At 38.1% G+C, this 17,186-nt stretch overlaps 1 protein-coding gene across 6 annotated transcripts in view; it reads right to left on the reverse strand.

The window, feature by feature from the left end:
- The window catches only part of TPK1 (thiamin pyrophosphokinase 1), a 347,265-nt gene that overhangs the window by 157,192 nt on the left and 172,887 nt on the right, over nucleotides 1-17,186 (reverse strand). For all 6 annotated transcript variants that reach the window (XM_080818627.1, XM_080818623.1, XM_080818626.1 and 3 more), the window contains one exon: nucleotides 3,133-3,228. In XM_080818627.1, the coding sequence (XP_080674753.1) occupies nucleotides 3,133-3,228 (96 nt within the window). The remainder of the gene's footprint in view (nucleotides 1-3,132; nucleotides 3,229-17,186) is intronic.

Consider the following 17,186-nt stretch of genomic DNA (forward strand, 5'->3'; position numbering starts at 1 on the left):
GGTTCTCTCATATCAAAATAGGAAAACACCAAAAAGGAAGTTGAGAAAATCCCAGTCTTTACCATCCAAGCCACAAGCAAACCTTCCTCACACCCGGAACCGTGTGCCTTGCACCAAGTGGAAAATAAACTCCAAGCAGCCAGTAAATAAATAAATAAATAAATAAATAAATAAAATAAAAAATAAAATCTCAGAGATTGAAATAGTGAATTCTATCATCATATAACAGTAGGAAATATTCCAAATTGTATTTTATAAGGCCTGTTATTCTCAGGGCCTTATAATCTACATTTGTTTCTGCTTCTTCCTAAACAACACGCATCTTACATTTTTAGAAAGTTGGAGCAATAGCTCTTAATGTTTTCCACTGAATTCAAAGGTTTAGATCTCAAGTATGCATCACGACATCAGAAAATATATGTGCTCTTTGAAGATCCAGTCGTATCAGATGGCATACTGATAATGTATTATTCATGACTCAGTTACAGATAAATAATGTGGTAACATGAAAGCAAAGCATTAAAAAGTCACATGTATGGGTGAAACCTTTTGCAAAAGAATAAAAGTTGAGGGTGAACAGGTTTAAAATAGATAAGTAAATAAATAAATGTGTGATTTAGGGAAATTTTAGAAAATTAATCACATGTTCTGGATACTAAGCCCCTTTAGGGTAAGGACAGACTAATTCAAATTCTATAAAGTTCTAAGATGTTACATAGTACAGTTTCTTAACATATTAAATATTACTTTATCTTATAATTAACCTTTTAAAGTATATGTTAGAAAGGTAAAATCTTACTAAGAAATACAGACACTTTGATGACAAATTCATGTTTATAATTTATAATAGTAAGTAGAAAAACAGAAACATGATAATTTGATAGGACCTTAGGTGGAGAAGTATAAAAGATTTTCCTATACAGTTGAGTGCATTTTAAGTAGAAATTGTGAACAGCCCTCATCTCATGATGATCTTACTTGGGGTAGGAGCATCTTTCATTATTTTCCTTGCTAATTTTTTTCATTTCACTTTTCTCTTACTGTGACATTAAATCAAATGAAACGCTGTACCTCCAGGTTAAATGTAAAGTTGAGTGGAAGCTCACAGATACTCTATTTCATCAGATTTACTGTAACCTGAAGGTTATATTAATGAGACCACGCGGTTTTCACTGTGAGACATGGAGCCGTCTGTTTATCCAACAGACGCTTTTTAGAACCCTGAACTAAACACACTGCTGTCCATCTTAAAACTCTTCAAACTCCCTTCCATTTGTTCACTGAAGAGCTATCCATCTCCCTGAGTACCGAGTATCTATCCCAGAACGTTCTTCTTCCCTCTGCCATGCAACCCCTGTTTATGATGTCTCAGCCTTCTCTAAGAAGCCTTTCCCCTACCCGTGTTGTGTTCGACTCTCCTGTGCATTCCCATAGTGCACAACACACACTCAACAGTCACAAGGCACCTCTTGCACACAAGGTGCTGCTGTTCAGGGGTGAACAAGACAGATCTGTCCTAGCTTTGTGGGGTATATGGTCAGGCTGGGAAGAAAGGCTTCCAGCAAACAATTAGAAATAACCACCACAAGTACTGGAAGTGCTCAGAGTGCCTTGGAGGAGAACAAAGGGGGTACAGACACATAAAGAGGCAGAAACTAACCTGGAGGGATGGAGAAGAGAAGGCCTCAACAACCTCACCTAGTTTGCCATTGTGGGACAGGCAAAGAGAAGGAAAAAATTTGAAAAATATTCAAATGATGGGCAAAAAAAATCTAGGTAGAGGAGATGACACCTCAAGGCAGAGAACGAGAGGGACTAGGTTATCTTTTCCGAACAAAGAGAAAAGGTAGTGCAAGATGAGGCTGGAGAATGTGTTGAGCCCAAATCATGCCAGAGGCCTGAGGCAGCCGTGGAAGTACACTGCTGCTTTTCCCCCAGAAAGAACTCGCTAGGGCTGTGAGGGGGGCAGCTGACTGTCATGGCCCTGTGGCAACTCCAGGATGCAGCACAGTGAGCCACCAAGGCCACAACCTTCCCTGAGAGCTTCCCGCCCATGACTAACCACAATGGGAGGAGGAGGGTCTGGTCCTTTCTGCTCAGAGCAAGATTGCTCTAAAAGGTCTTGATTCTTTCTTCCCTACTGGATTATCCAAGATCTTACCAGATTGGTTTCCCAGATGATATACACACCTAATGCCTGATAGCCCTCTTCCCTCAGTTTGAAGCTCTCTCTGAATTTCAGTGTTAAGTTTGAGATATGATTATTTATTTTCAGACTTAATGACCAAATACTGTATTACAGATACAGATACTACCAATTTGACATGTATAAGTGCATTCCCAGCTTTCAATAATTTCAGTGTTGATCCCAGGAAAACTGAAACACCAGTTGTTAAGATTTATAATTTCTTTTCTAAGAAACTCAAAATCAGCTATGTCTGGATGAAGCAGATAACTCTCAATGGGCTGTGTTCTGTTTTTGTTAAACAAACATTTAATTACAGTAATTTATTGCTGGAAATAGCACAATACATTTAGTATTGTCCAAGCTACAACAGAGATGGGAAATGTTCACTCAATTACTTTTGTTCCGTTTGTACAATGTGCTACTTGTCAATTAGGATAATAAACAAGGCTTGTCTTCAAAGACAGAAACGTGGCAGACTCTTCTCTGAGTTCAAGTTGATCATATTTTGCTTATGTAAGAGTTTGTAATGATGACTCATGGGCCAAATATAGGTCACATTTGCTTTTTTTGCCCTCATAATATTTAAACACACATATAAAAAGAAAACATATACAGGTCTTCATGGAAATGATGAATGAGAGATGAAAAGTTGCTACTCATTTTAGGCCAAGAATGAGCTGCCAGTTTCAGTAACTTTACATAAGGTCCACTTTACCCATTTTGTGACCTCACCACTATAAGGTATTTGAATCTTTGACCTCTGATTTAAGTGCACACATTAACACTTTCGCAGCTAAGAATAGATTTATCCAACATACAGGAAAAATATGACAGCCAAAACATTGGCACAAGAGTAACCACTTCAGAGGAGTAAAAACTTTAAACAGGGTCTTTGACATCCTCAGTACTAAGACTCTTAACCACTAAAAAGGTATGTATCTTACCTGTAGGTGTTTTTCTTCTATCTTTTTTTGGAGAAGTTCAAGACACTTGGTAAAGTCGGTATGGTCTTGGTCAGGTGTTGAAATAATCTCACATCCCTATGTGTTTAAAGTAAGAGAAAAGGTAAGAATACACAATGATGTCAGCCTTATGATGAACAAGATCAAACACTATAAAACTAAAGACAAGGTATCAATAGATATCAATAGATAGAGTCTATTATGCCTATATTATACCCTGATCATTAGTATCATTATCTTTTTTATTTCACATAAGAAGACATCTCAGAAATGGTGTCAGAATATCACAATAATGGTCTGATTATGACAATCATTTTATTCAACAAAAGTGCAGATTTATACTACATTAATGGTCTTTAAGAATCACTGCTGTGATGACATTAGAGATTAACATAAGGACTCTGGTACAAGTATTATAAAATATATTCACAGTAAAACTACCTGAAGTTAAAGTGAAACTTTTTCTTTTTCTTTTTTTTTTTTTTTTTTTTTTTAAAGATTTTATTTATTTATTTGACAGACAGAGATCACAAGTAGGCAGAGAGGCAGGCGGGGCGGGCAGGCTCCTTGATGATCAGAGAGCTGGAAGCGGGGCTCATTCCCAGGACCCTGAGATCATGACCTGAGCCAAAGGCAGAGGCTTTAACCCACTGAGACACCCAGGCGCCCCAAAATGAAACTATTTCTAAAAAATAAATGTGATTTAAGCAGACCTCCTAAGTTTACTTACGTGAATGGAAAAACTTGTGGAACTCACATGATAAAACTACATTTTAAGTAAAATCAACTCAGCTCTTATATGAAATTCCTTTACAGCACCTTTCTTACCCAAAGTAAAAAGAAGCATGAAGAGCTACACCTGCATAAATATGTCTCTTGGATTACCTTTTGGACATAATGAAGTGAATTTATATGGTCTTTGCCTCTTCTACACCAGATACCTTAGAGCGAGTGAAAAACCAGGAATATATTTATGACTATGTAGCCACAACAGTGCCAGCTTGTTGGCACTCCTGGACTTAGACAGCTAGAGAAACAGTATTTCTGAAATGACACCTTATCCTCCACTGTCTTGCAAAGGCAAAGGCATGTAAAACCAGAACGCGGGACTTGAGACTTCTTAATTCCCAAATGTAACAATTCGTGGTCTCTCATAAACAGCTGAGTAAGGGGAAGTTAAATATAATCCAGTATATAAAGTTGCCATTCAAAGAGTTTTCAAGGATACAAAACACCCATACTGTCTCCTAAATTATTCCAAGAACTGTTCTCAGTAGATTTAACGGTGCTTCTTTAACTTCAAGGTCTCTGTAAATGTGTCAAGCTCAACCTGGGCTTCATTCATTTATGACTACTGTCCTACAAGGTGGTGATCAATGAAAAAATTAATTTCTCATCATTCAGAAATATACTATGCCCTAAAAGATATATGTCATTTTTACAAAATCGTTGACATGTACTTTTCTGACCCTTAGAGTGCACTGAAATTTACTATAATCACCAAGCAAGGGCATAAAGAAGTTGATTCGTCTCAGGTTAACACACTCTTAGAAGAAAGACATAAGCATATGCCAGAACCTGCAGGGAAATTATCAGGGCTGAGGAGATTAAATTGTCACCAAACCCCCTCCCCCCCAAAAAAATCATTATACTGAAAGTTCGCTGAGGACAGGAATTATGTTTCATGCATTACTATTTCTAGCGCATGGCACCAGTCTCCTATCTGGTAAGTATTCAATAAATGTTTAACTGATATTATTGAGGAATAAAAACATATGTTGACAAAGGGGTAGGAGAGCATGGTATCTTACTACTAATTACTGCATTTTTAACAATGGGAAATCACTTTTGTCTTTTTAGGCTGACAATATAAATAATCACTCCAGCGAAAGGAAACAAAATGAGAAAGTCAAATAGAAATAGCCATAATACAACAGATGATTAACAGACCATTATGTTCACTGTTATCTTCACAGAATCAACACAGATCCACAGGAAAAATTATAGTGAATGAGAACCCAAGAAATAATCTAGTCCCACTATAATATTTTGTAGATTAAGAAAATCAAAGTGAGAAATTTAAATCGATTTGCTAAGCCATGGACAGGTGGGTGCAACACTGCCACATCTAGAAATCCTTATGATTTAGATCTAGGATCTAAAGATCTAGGAATCCTTTACTCTCAATGATGTGGAAATAAATACCTAGATACCTGATGCAAAAAGGTCAGATAGCATCTCCAGAGTTGGTACCGTGAGAATGGCATCACAAGTAACGCCATGAGCTCTTCCAAAACATATGAGCAAGGCTTTACACCTCATCAATTTAAGACAGACACACATAAGAGTGTAAGTCAGGACATGGGAACAGATTACCAGAACTGAAAAATGCAGACCGTATCTAAACCAAGAACTTCTAGAAACTCTGAGGTGTTTATTAGCCATCCATAGCTTCTTGGAATTGTCCTGAGTTCAAATGATTCCAATCTCATCACAGACTGAGAAGGAATTCACTGGAAGTGCAAACAGCCCCAACAGCCCTCACGGGGCAGCTTACAACACCTAGAAAGGAGACTGGCAAAACAAAGCATTAGCCAAAGTGCAATATCAGGCCTTTGGCCAACTGAAGATGTTTTTACTGTTTTCTGGGTCTTATGATAACATATTAAGATCTAAAAGAGGGGAAATATAAAGCCAAAGAGAAACTATCAAAATCCTGCAGACAAGGAAAAATGCAGAAACGCTCTAAAGTAGCAAGTGACACTCATCTATTATATATTAATATCTATTTAGAATTATTTATGATATAGAGTAAGACTCCATTTGTTAGAGTCAGAAGCCCTGGGTACTGTGAAGAATTCTGCGAAGAATCACTATGGATAAGATGTTTAAAAAACAAAACAAAAACTCACACTGATCCAAGATTTAGCAGATATAAAAGCCAGGAAATTTGGAGTATATCACTTTCTAATAAATGGTTTTTAATATTAGCTTTCTAACAGATGTATGTATGTATATTTAAGAATACACAGAAACCTTCCAAAGTATAAACTACAAAACTCCTTAAAACACATTTAACATACCAATGTTCAAGTGGAAACTTCTGTTTCAACTACTACTGTCTTCGATTTTCCTTAGTTGCTTGGAATATATTTTTTAGGATATAAATTATTATTTTATGAGCCAGCAGGTGGCTCCAATCTCATTCTGTGCACTTGCCTTATGAAGTTTTTGTCATTACACAAATAGACATTTACATAGCTCAATTCCAATAATAAGTTCCCTCTATGGACACACCACTTTTTCAAGCTGGATTATTATTTAATATTGCATTTTTAATAATTTTGTTTTATACTAGAATTCAAAAGGAAAAGATTTAGATTGATGTCACAAATTTTAGTCTGTGTAAATATCAAGGCTATTCTAATTTTGTTCTAACCTAAAAGGAGTCTTCTGAAGATGAGGAACCACAATGCCCACCCTATGTCCTCCAAACCATAACCAAACATAAAAGGAAAACTAAGTTCAAACTAGTTTAAAAATTCCATTCCAGTGTGTCGAACTGACACACTGAGATTTCCTCATCAGGTCTTTCTCATTCCATGAATCAAAACCAGGAAAAGACGCATGAAAAGTTAATTATAAATAAATTTCCAGAGGCCTCGTCAACTACTTTTTAGGAGCTGACTAGATGATGTTTATTCCTTTATTAAACTGTACTGTATACAGAGGAAGTAGGAATCTACCAAACACCAATGGCCCAGTGGTAAATAAAAACATGTATATCATAATTAGTAAACATGTAAAATAGAAATATGTGTGTGTCTGAGTGTGGGAAAGACAGCCAGGTAAGGGGAGGCTCCTTTTCTTCCTCTTTCCATACTAAGACACTCCCAGCCATACTTCACCACTATCCAGTAAGTGCCTGAAAGGAAGTCAGTCTTCTATTCATCCCGAAGTTGCTCCTTTCTTTCTGATGGGTAGTGGGGACATTGTGGGCATGTGAAATTCCATTTTGGTTTCAGGGCTGAGCTACACTCTAAAGGAAAGCCAACTGCAATACAGTGCAATGAGACACTTGGAAAATGAGCGATTAGCTTCTCCTCCATAGAGGTATAATGAACATCAAAAACCTGTACTGTTGAGAATCCTATTATAATAGAAAATATGAATTAAGAAAATGAAATAGTTTGTAATATCAAGGAAATACCATGAGTTCATATTAAAATAACAGGTGCCCTAAGGTCCAGGAAATCAAAATTTAAAAACAGATATAAAAGGTGCAGAAAGATGCAGAAAAGTTACAAATAAGGTAAATTAATCCTATGGTCAACATGATAAATTAGCAGATTGGAGGAGACTGAAGACAAAAAGAAGCAAACTTACTAAAGTTAACAGAAGTAGAACTTTACAACACACAAGGGAGTGTGCTCAGAGAGCAAATGAACCAAAGTGGAACAAATCCGGCCATCTAGCAGAATCCTTGTCTACTAGTTTGGGAATGCATGATCTCCAGTCAGGAAGGGAAGAGACTCAATGTTCCTTGAGTATCAGGAAACTAACATTGGCATCGCAGTTGCTAGGACAATACCAAGGCATGTCAAGCACTCAACAGAAGTTTGATGGATAGAAGAATGATGGATGGATTAAAAGCATCTCTCTCCTCATGGCACTAATGGTATACTTCTCTAAAATATACACAGGGATAAGCCTTAGACAATGAGTCTAACACAGAAAAGCAGCTTTGTCATTATTTTTTCAAAGGTATTATGCTGCCGCTGCCATAAGAAAATCATGTAACGCTTTTGTTTTAGGGTGTTACTAATACAGATTCTTAAAGTGGCGATGAATATTAGTGCTTCATATGCAATTAAACAAATTAAAATCTAACAATGTTATCAAAGTTAACACCCAATGAGGGAATGATAACCACCAATGTACATAGAGGCTAACAAACGAAGCACTAGGAAGTACTACATAAATAATTCAGAATATCTTTGAATGAGTTGTAATTCATTTCTTAAGACCAATGACAAGAAATCAAACTGACATCAAGGAACTAATAAAAATTTAGCAAAAAAGAGTTTTCAGAATATGCCCTAGAATGACAATAGCTCACTTCAATTTCTAGTACTGCTAGCATCTATGGTTATAGCAAACACAAAAATGTATGTAATATGTGTAATGAATGATCCTAATCACAGTAAAATCACAAATCATCTAAAACAGATAGGTTTAGGGATGCCTAAGTGGCTCAGGGTTACGTGTCTGACTCTTGATTACAGTCATGAAATCAGGGTCATGATCTCAAGGTCATAAGATTTAGCCCCACATCGGGCTCCACACTAGGCATGGAGCATGTTTGAAATTCCCCACTCCATGTGCCCCTGCCCTTACCCCGATTCTTCACTGACTTGCTAAAAAAAAAAAAAAAAAGGTTTATGTTCAGTGTGGCATACTTACATTTTTAAAAAAGAAAAAATGTTTAAACAACAAGGGTTATGCTAAATGCTTAGATTAACCAATTAAATGTATTATTATGTTAGCCAATCTCATTACTGTATAAACTATTAATAGCCTACTTTGAGTATTAAAATATTTTATTCAAATGACCAAATAATTTTATTATTATATAACTTATTATACCTACTTAACTACTATTAAAGTATTAACCACGCTATGAGCTTTAAGCCATAAGCATCATGAAGGTGTGCACTGTGCCCTCTGTTCGTTACTGCATCCCCAGTACCAGAACCCAGCACAGTAAATGGCAAGTAGGAAGCATTTAGTAATGAATCAAGTCTCCTATAAAGGTCTGAGATCAATTATCACTTAGACGAGGATGAGCAGAGTTTTCTGCAAAGGAGCAGAAAGGAGCTCTTTCAGGCTGTGCAGGCCATAGGGCCTGTGTCTCAACTATTCACACTGCCTTTGTGTCATAAAAGCATCTACAGGTAATACAGAAGTAACAAGGAATATGCGTTCCAATAAAACTGAAATTTGGAGGTCAGAGAATTGTCACAGGCCATAAAACATTATTCTTCTTTAGATTTTTTTCCTCAAAACATTTAAAAATTTTAAAAACACTTCTTAGCTTGCCAGCTATAGAAAAGTACAATGAGGCAGATCTGGCCCATGGGCTGGAGTTTACCAACCAATCCCTGACCCAGGCCCACAATAAGTTTTTGTGATTACAACTAAACCCTATACATATGTGAGAAATTCAATAGAAGGGAAAAGATTCAGCCCCCCTTTTTTTTTTAATTTTTTAAAAGATTTTATTTATTCATTTGACAGAGATTACAAGTAGACAGACAGGCAGAGAGAGAGGAGGAAGCAGGCTCCCTGCTGAGCAGAGAGCCTGATGCCTTGGATCCCAGGACCCTGAGACCATAACCTGAGCCGAAGGCAGAGGATTTAACCCACTGAGCCACTCAGGCGCCCCGATTCAGCCCTTTAAAGGAGCCTCTCTGCACCTCGTTCTCCTCGTCTGTAACAGAACTAATCTGCCAACTAAAACTGAGATGGAGGTTCCACGAGCTACTGCACATAAGGCTCCAGGCCCAGCGATGAACGCTGCAGATGCTCATCTCGGCACCCCTGAAGATTCTCTAGAAACATCAGAGGCTACAGTCAGACCACCTCACATCAACGATTACTAGAGTAAGCAACATATTGTTAATATTCTCCCAAGAACTTTGTGTGATGCTAACCGAACTACTTTTGAATTTAATGACAACTCAAAGAAATTATTACAAGGCAATGAGTGTCAATAATCAACCTAACTGCCAAAAACCAAGGCAGAAGTCTTTAGACTGTCATTGTTGATGACTTAATCTACGGTCTGCCAATAACTTAACTAATATAAGTTAATGAGTTTTTACATTTAGCACATGCAAAACCTATCAGGTTATATTACGCTGACTCCTCTAAAACTCTTCAATGGGAAAGAAAACAGATCCTTTTGAAAAAAATTATAGTACCGTATCAGTTGTTATTTCATACACTATATCCACAGAGAGACTGGGCTTCATTAAAACAAGAGGCAAGGAGTTAAGTCTGGTGAAAGCATTCCCAAATCTGCTATTAGCTTACTCGTTTTAGGTGAAGTCATTTGGTGCCCATCCATCTACCCAGGACAAGAAAGGACTTGTGCAAATTACCCTGAAGAGATTTTATGGGGCTCTGAGACTTCTACTGTAACTTTATGGGCTGAGTTTATAAGGTTAAGAATTCAGAAGTGTTATTTCCTCCTAGGTACCACATGCACACCGATTCTGAATATTTATTTGGATGGCTTGCATATAGCCTCTCACCTCGCATAATTAAATGCAATATGTATGTAGCTATAAAATCGAAGATGCTTTTCAATAACCTAAGATTTTTCCTAACAAAATGTAACCTAATTCTTTGGAAAATCAGAGAATTTTAAAACTATGTTAAAATTAGAATCTTAACATTGTAATCTGCTGATAATTAACTGTCTTCCTCATTAAATTAATAACACCTATAACTACTATTTGAGTACACCTTTTGTTACAGGAGATTTTAGTCACTTTACAAGAGTTATGTTATTGCATCTCCACAATACCCTTATAAGGTAAATGTCATGATCACATTTAAGATACACAGACTCAAGTTTGGAGAGATTAAATACTTGCCCAAGATCCACACAACTGTTGAGGCCCTTCTATGTGATCTGAAGCCCATACTGTTAACTAACCATACTTTGTACTCAACCCTACTTAGTTAAACTTTGGGTATTTTGGTAGATTGAAGCAGAAAAATGCCTTTATAATTTGTTCTGAACCTTGATTTAATTGGTTTTCTCCAGTTTTATTTTTATTTATTTATTTATTTATTTGTTAGAGAGAGAGAGCGAGCGAGCACAGGCAGGCAGAGTGGCAGGCAGAGGCAGAGGGAGAAGCAGGCTCCCCGCCGAGCAAGGAGCCCGATGCGAGACTCGATCCCAGGATGCTGGGATCATGACCTGAGCCGAAGGCAGCCGCTTAACCAACTGAGCCACCCAGGCGTCCCAGTTTTCTCCAGTTTTAAGTACCTGAAAATCCTTTAGCTCTTTGAAGACATGACTCCTGCCTGACCCCATGCTGTTTCCGTAGTAGCCCAAGGTATAAAAACCTCAGTGCAGCAAATGGGCACTGAATGCTTAGCTATTTGCTCTCCTTTTTTTCTGCTTTCCTAACTTACAATATTATCACAATATTTATCATTATATTCATGAAAATTCTGCTATTTAAACTTACCATTATGCTCAATAGCTCAGTCTATAAGTGTTTCTTTTGGCTTATTTTTCTTAGAATTAGAGAAAATGAAATCACCAGGAAAATAGTAAGAAAATTGTTTATGATCTTTGATATATGGTGACGGGTGCTTTCTAGGAAGGATGAAAAATTCCATATTCCCACTAGTAGTAGAGGAGGGTAAAGAGTTTCTTAAAATATAACAGTAGGGAAGATAATTCATCATGAATTTCTTACTGTGAATTAATTTAATTGCTATACCTGCTTCTTCTTTTTTTTTTTTTAAAAGATTTTATTTGTTTATTTGTCAGAGAGAGTGAGCACAGGCAGACAGAGAGGCAGGCAGAGGCAGAGGGAGAAGCAGGCTCCCCGCTGAGCAAGGAGCCCAATGTGGGACTCGATCCCAGGACTCTGGGATCATGACCTGAGCCGAAGGCAGCTGCTTAACCAACTGAGCCACCCAGGCGTCCCTATACCTGCTTCTTAATAAGCAAAGAAATCACTTTCACTAAGAGAAAGAGGACTTCATTGGAGAGCAAGGAAGAAAAAGGTAAGATAATTCTGGAGTGTGAAGCAGGCATGAAACGGGAAGTGGTTTGTCAGATTGAGGACTGAGCGGTGAAGAACAGTTTGAAAGAAATGGACATTTCTGGAAGTGGAAATAGGTGTCAATCAACAAGGTGTAAGAGAGGAGGCAAAAAGCTATCAAAGATTACCTTTCAAGTTGGCTCAGAAAACAAAATAATTTACTATCCCATCATATTAGAGTATTTTTTCTATTTTCTTTTTATTATGCTATGTTAGTCACCATACAGTACATCATTAGTCTTTGATACGTGTTCCAGGATTCATTGTTTGCATGTAACACCCAGTGCTCCATGCCATAGGTGCCCTCCTTAACACCCATCACCTGGCTAACCCATCCCCCCACTCTCCTGCCCTTTGAAACCCTCAGTTTGTTTCCAGAGTCCACAGTCTCTCATGGCTCAATGATAAGGAGTTTTACTGAGTATTAAAATTCTGGCTGTCACACACTTTGTTTTTTATTTTCCTCTACTTAATGGTAAAGTTGCCTTTCTTATTGTATGTAAGCATGATATACACTTAAAAATATTTTGGGGAGACATATTCAAGAGCCTTCTAAAATTTGAATATGTTAAAATATTAATAATGAGTTTCCATAATCATTCATTAAACTGAACTGGCCGGGTGCCTGGGTGGCTCAGTGGGTTGAGCCTCTGCCTTTGGCTCAGGTCATGATCTCAGGGTCCTGGGATCGAGCCTCACATTGGGCTCTCTGCTCAGCGCGGAGCCTACTTTTCCCTCTCTCTCTCTCTTCCTGCCTCTCTCCTATTTGTGATCTCTGTCTGTCTAATAAACAAATAAATAATCTTTTAAAAATTAATAAATAAATAAACTGAACTGGCCAGAATTCTAACAAGAAACTGCCTGTCAGATTAAGAGTATAGCAGGTATAATGCAAAATGACATATACTCCAGATAATCAAAGATAAAGATCCAAAATTAGCCCAAAGTAGTTCTTAAGTTGAGTTAGACAAAGCCAACTGTTTCTGATATAGGTATGAAAATGGTCTTTTACTATGTAGAAATGTAATCACAAAATAACCATTTCCCACTTTCCTCTTTATTGTATAAAGCATACTATGGTAGATTGCTCCTTCCATTTTATTTACCAAACTTCTAAAAACAGTTTACTTTTAAACTAAAAAGATTTTTTTTTTATCATCAAATGACAGCCTACAAGTAATGATTTCTTCAGCAAGAATGTCACATGATTAAACTCTTAAAAACCCCAAGTAACAGGTTGCCTGATATAATTTAGTGTTCTCCTTCTGGTTTTCTAGATCACGCATAAAAGAAAAGAATAAACGCAATTTAACCTTGTTGCAATTCTCCATTCAATCCCAAACATAAAGAGACATTCTCATCTAGTGCAATCTTCACTGCCCTGGGTGTTATAAGATAACCTTTCCTTTCAACACGGCATTGAATGAAAACTATAGCTTTCCAAACAAGAAAGTCACCACTTCCATTAATGGAAGTCAAAAGTCTTTTTAGAACAACATGGGGTCTTAAATGATGGCTTTTTTCCTAAAAGCAGAGCCAGAGTTCTTTTGGAAGAGAGTGCCCAAAAGTGTTAATATAGCAGGCTTCAGACTGTTATCCTAAAAAAGCTTTGCCTGCAAGGCTGGCCCTTGGCTCACAACTAAGAACTTTTATACTAAAAAGAAAAAAAAAAATTTTTTTTCCCTTAAAAGCTAATAGTGGCCTATTGTGCCTAAACTGTTTATTCAATGTGGTTTATGCTGAGCAACTGCTTGTTTTCTTCCTGGGAGTCTGGAATTTTGATACACACAATGCACAGGGTGTGGGTGCCCTACCTATGGATGCCCCCAGTAATATTTTGGGGACTGAGTTTCCCTGGTGAAAATACCTCACATTTATTGTCACAATTTGATTAAGCACATCCATGTGACTCCACTTGGAAAGAACTCTTGGAACTAATGATTGGTTTTCTCCAAACTTTGTCCCCATGTGCCTTTTCCCTTCACTGATTCTACTTTGTATCCTTTTGGTATAATAAATCACAGGCATGATTAGTGTCAAAAAGACGAGAAAAAACAAGCATTGGTGAGGATGTACAGAAAAGGGAACCCTCCCAGCACTATTGGTGGGAATGTAAATTGGTGCAGCCTCTGTGGAAAACAGAATAGAAGTTCCCCAAAGAATTAAAAAACAACCACCACATAATCCAGTAATTCCACTTCTAGGTATTTACTCAAAGAAAACAAAAATACTAATTTGAAAAGAGATGTGCACTTCTATATTAACTGCAGCATTATTCACAATAGCTGAGGTATGGAAGCAACCTAAGTGTTCACAGATACAGGAATGGATAAAGAAGAGGTGGTATATATACACAACAGAATGTTACTCAGCCATACAAATCTTGCCATTCATGACAATATGGATGGACATAAAGGGTATCGTGCTAAGTGAAATAAACAAGACAAAGGCAAATAATCACGTGATTTTACTTACATACAGAATCCATAAAGCAAATGAACAAAAAAAAACAGAGAAAGTCACACATACAGAGAACAAACTGGTAGTTACCAGAGGAGATGGAGTGGGGGGGGGGGGGCGGAATGAGCAAAATAGGTGAAAGGGATTACCAGTACAAACTTATCCAGTTATAAAAGAAATAAATCATGGAAATGAAAAGTACAGCACAGAGGATATGGTCAACAATACTAGTAAGTTTGTACGCTGATAGATGGTAACTACACTTTCAGTGAGCACTGCACGGTGATGGAATTGTCAAATCACTATGTTGTACACCTGGAACCAATGTATTTCTGTCAACTATGATTCAATTAAAGAAAAAAAATCACAGCCAAGAGTATGACTATATGCCAAGTCCATGAGTCAGTCCTCCTAGTGAAGCACGGACTTGGGGATGGTCATGGAAATCCTTGAAACAAAGAGCTTAAGAGATTCTTCCTCAATTAGGACGTTTGAATACACTTCTGTTTTATAATGTTCCTGGACACATCCAGACCCTGCGATGCGCTCCTGGTGTGACCGTTGTTCCTTCACAGCCACTCTGAATGTGCTAAGGAAAAAAGGAGCCTCCGCCAGGGCTTCCTGCCAAGTCTCCCCAAAACTGGAAAGTGAGGAGAGGGGCGGGCAGGCAGCCAGCACCGAAGGTAGCCTAGGTGAGTACTGTTGCCCAATTACTTAAAACTAAGTAAAAGTAGAAAAGGGAAATTAAATACCACACAGAGAGGGGCACCTGCGTGGCTCATTGGGTTAAAGCCTCTGCCTTCGGCTCAGGTCATGATCCCACGGTCCAGGGATCGAGCCCCGCATCAGGCTCTCTGCTCATCGGGGAGCCTGCTTCCTCCTCTCTCTCTGCCTGCCTCTCTACCTACTTGTGATCTGTCTGTCAAATAAATAAATAAAATCTTAAAAATAAAAATAAAAAATAAATAAATACTACACAGAGAAAAGGAGGTCAGAGAACTTCTGAGTACCTGATCCTGATCCTCACTTTGCTTTGAGAAAATTCCCTCCTTTCCACTAGAGGATTATTGCATAGTGGTGAGAAAAAATGTGGATTCCTGGGCCAGAATGCTTGTTTAGATCCCACTTAGTCACTTCCTAGCTGTGTAAGCATGGGCAAGTTGTATAATCTCTTTGTGCTTTCCATGATCTCTATAAAGCGTGGAGAATAGTTTTGACCTAATGGAGTTTGCCACAAGGATACTGTGGAGGCCAAGAAAATTAAGGCCATCCCACCTCAAGTTTAGCTGATGTGGGAAACAGAGGCAGAAGAAAATCATTAAAATTCCTTACCTACTGACAAGCCCTTGAAACAGACAGAGTGGCTCTCCCCTGGGGACTCAACTGCTCTCACCTTGAGGTTTTGCTAAGGATAATCCTAGCCTGACCGAGCCCCTGCTCCAACAGGTCCAACCAGGATCCTGTAAGTCTACTTTAGGAAACTTTATCTCTAAACCGCCAAGATAGTGTTGAGAATCATTCCCAAGCATATGGCCCACTGATATACATCTAAAGAGTCTCACGAGAAGATTTTTACTACTGGTAATAAATAACCTTTCTCCCAACAATAGCTAGCCCCTCAAGGTCCTGGAGACCTTGATTCCTTAGAGACTTACATCATCCATAATCCCCTTTGTCCTCACCCACCACCGAGTCCACCCCTACTCTGCCTTTAAAAACTCTGACTGTAATCTGGTTTGGGGTCCAAGTCCCTACTCCGCTGTGTCGGGTATACTTGGGCCCAAGCTTAAGCTTGTCAAATAAACCCTCGTGTGATTGCATCGGTGCTTGGCTCCTTGGTGGTCTCTCGGACGCGAAAACTCGGGCATAACAATACATGAATTTATAATTAAAAGTACGTACAAAATATTTGGCACGTTGGAAGCACTTTAAAATCATTGTTGTCTAATACTGTTATTTTCAAGGTTGTGGTGATTATTTTTTCCTATCAACTTTTAAAGGTAGAAGGAACCTGAAACAATGAAACAGGATTAGAACCATCCAAATACATTTTAACTTATCTGGAAACCAATGTGCATCAGGTGTTGTAGGTAGTCAAACTCCCTGAGAAATACGAAGGCAAACAAAATTACATTTTGGGCAGCCTTCCTTAAAATGGTATTTCCATGATGAATTTCCAAAAGGGGCATACAGAATGTCAAATTCCACAAATCCATTTGGTCATAGAAACCTTTTTTTATATCAATTATGGTGTGGCACCAGTGGTTTGCTGATTACAGTAGCAGGATTACATACCTGCTTCTGTGATGAGAAGCTACCTCCTACTGTGATGAGAAGCCACTTCCTACTACGGATACCAGGATGAATGACCACAGACCTCAGGCTGCAGAAGATCACGAATTGACAGACACCAGAGAAGAAAATTATGAAAAAATTATATCAAACTCAGCAAGGAAAGTACAAAGGAAGGAGTCCCAACAGATATAGGTGGGGAGCCGAGCAAGGGAACACTGATGAGCAGGGGCGTCCCATGAGCCACACAAAGGAATGAAAGAGACAGAGTCACAGAGGCCCTAGAGAACACAGAGTAGGATCAGGGGAGTTGGGCAGTCAGGCTGAGGTTATTTGTGAGGCACTCAGGAGTTCTTAAAAATGTAAAGTGCGTCGAATTCCCCTTTTTAAATGCCTAAAATATGTTAAACAAACTCAAACAAAACAGGCTTTGAA

The sequence above is a fragment of the Martes martes genome (genome assembly GCF_963455335.1).
Source record: "Martes martes genome assembly, chromosome: 11".
In the NCBI taxonomy this organism is placed as follows: domain Eukaryota; kingdom Metazoa; phylum Chordata; class Mammalia; order Carnivora; family Mustelidae; genus Martes; species Martes martes.